We start from the raw sequence: 1,927 nt of genomic DNA, 5'->3' as shown, positions 1-1,927 counted from the left end.
CATTTTCTTCTTCAAACATACTTTTCTTTGAAGTTGAAGAAGATGAATCTCCCTTTCTTGATTTAGCTGAAACTACAACAACTATTATCAAAACAACTATCCAAAAAACAAATAATATAATTCCGAAAAAAGTTGAACTTCTAAAATCAAATCCACATGAATCTTTTAGTGCTTTCATAATATTTTCTGTTTCTTCATTACTTTCTTTTTTTGGATTTTCTGTTTCTTCATCCTTTTTTGTTTCTATACTTTTTGTATCACTATATGTAATTGTACCATCATAATACTCATCTTCATCATCCTTTGGTTTTTTACTTAATGCTGGAATTGATGGAATAAATCCAGATATCCATGAAAAATAAATATCAGCCAATACCATCCAATATGCCCATCATTCTTATGTGAATGTACAGTTGCAAAAATTAAAAAGAATATAAAGAATAAGACGAAGATAACTCCGATAATTCCGCTAGTTATTTTTGTTGCTTTTTCTGAACATTTTTTACAGCAACATTTACAGCAACATTCAACAAACAGGTTTATAATCCATATAATTATAAATGAGAACGGGAATAAATAAATTATTGCTTTAATGCAAATATCCATTTTATCTTCTGATTTACATGAGCAATTATTACTTATGTAGTACAATAATTTATATACAAATTTTGCAATGACAAAAACCACAAATGCAATAGCATTTCCTATTAATCCTATCAATAAATAACAATATCCCATATAAGTTAATACACTTGGTTCTCCATGTTTTTTCGTTATGCAAAGTCCAGCAATTAACCCAGCAATTACACCAAAAACTAGAGCAATAATCCCAATGTAATGGAATATAAATCCTATAACCCTTATTAAAATTTCAATAAGACAGTAACGATTTCCATTACATCCATTACAACATGTTTTTGATTCATTGTCATTTGACTTTTCATCTCCAAACAAATACCCATGTGAACGGCATACATATTCAATTGAAAATAATATGAAATAATAAATAAGTTCTATTAATAACAATGATCCATATACCATCACATAACCATAGACAATTTTATACCAAATAGAAATTGTTGAATCAAGTATTAAATGACCAGTAGAAATAATGAAAAGAACAAATATTCCAATAAGTATTCCATTTGTAAAGATTAATAATTGGATTTGACAAGTAATTGAAACAATCCCTGGTATTGATGAAAGAAGTGAACAAAAACTTGGTTCCGATTTATCACATTCTCTTTGTGTGCAGGAACAACATCCTTTTTTGTTCTGTACTTTTGAAGTTTCTTGATATTCTGGTATTTCAATGTTTTCTTCTTTTTCTTGTTGTTGAGAGCCTGTCGTTTCATTGTTTACTTGTATTTCTTGTTGTTGAGAGTTTATCGTTTCTATATCTTGTTGTTCAGAATCTCCCATTTGAAAACACTGATTGATGTTGTAAACCCTTTGAATAAATACCATGTGTTTTTCTATTTTTAGTTTATCATCATTGAGAAAAGTTACAAACGAATTAATTTTTTTATATTACAACCAATTTCCTATCAACATTATTTAAAAATGCGGTAATATTTTCTTCATTTAGAATCTTTCTTTTTATTTATCTTATTCATTCTGTATTATGATTTATCATTTTATCAATGAAATAATAATATTATTAAATAATTTTTTTTCAAATGTTGTTTAAAAATAACATGAAAAAATATTAATTATCGAATTGTTTCTATACCCCCTAAAATGAATCGAAATATCAACAATATTATTTATTAACTATGTGAGATTTAAAAGAAATAACATCATATTCAAAATTATGTTTAATTTATTTATAAATAAAAGAATGAATAAATAAGAAAATGATATAATAACAATCAATCAACAAGAAATAAGAATAAAGAAGAATGAAAAGATATAAAAAGAGAAAAGA

At 25.6% G+C, this 1,927-nt stretch overlaps 1 protein-coding gene across 1 annotated transcript; it reads right to left on the bottom strand.

Annotated features, from left to right (window-relative positions):
* Positions 1–315: 315 nt before the first annotated feature.
* ENU1_206370 (hypothetical protein) lies at positions 316–1,422 on the bottom strand (the record flags this gene model as incomplete). The annotated part of the gene is made up of 1 exon (XM_008862262.1): positions 316–1,422. One exon carries the CDS (start codon positions 1,420–1,422, stop codon positions 316–318), a length of 1,107 nt encoding a protein of 368 aa, XP_008860484.1.
* Between the last annotated feature and the right edge of the window lie 505 nt (positions 1,423–1,927).

Source organism: Entamoeba nuttalli, assembly GCF_000257125.1.
Source record: "Entamoeba nuttalli P19 unplaced genomic scaffold asmbl_9827, whole genome shotgun sequence".
Classification (NCBI taxonomy): domain Eukaryota; phylum Evosea; order Mastigamoebida; family Endamoebidae; genus Entamoeba; species Entamoeba nuttalli.
Note: the sequence above shows the minus strand (reverse complement) of the source record. Positions and strands in the feature narration are given on the sequence as shown.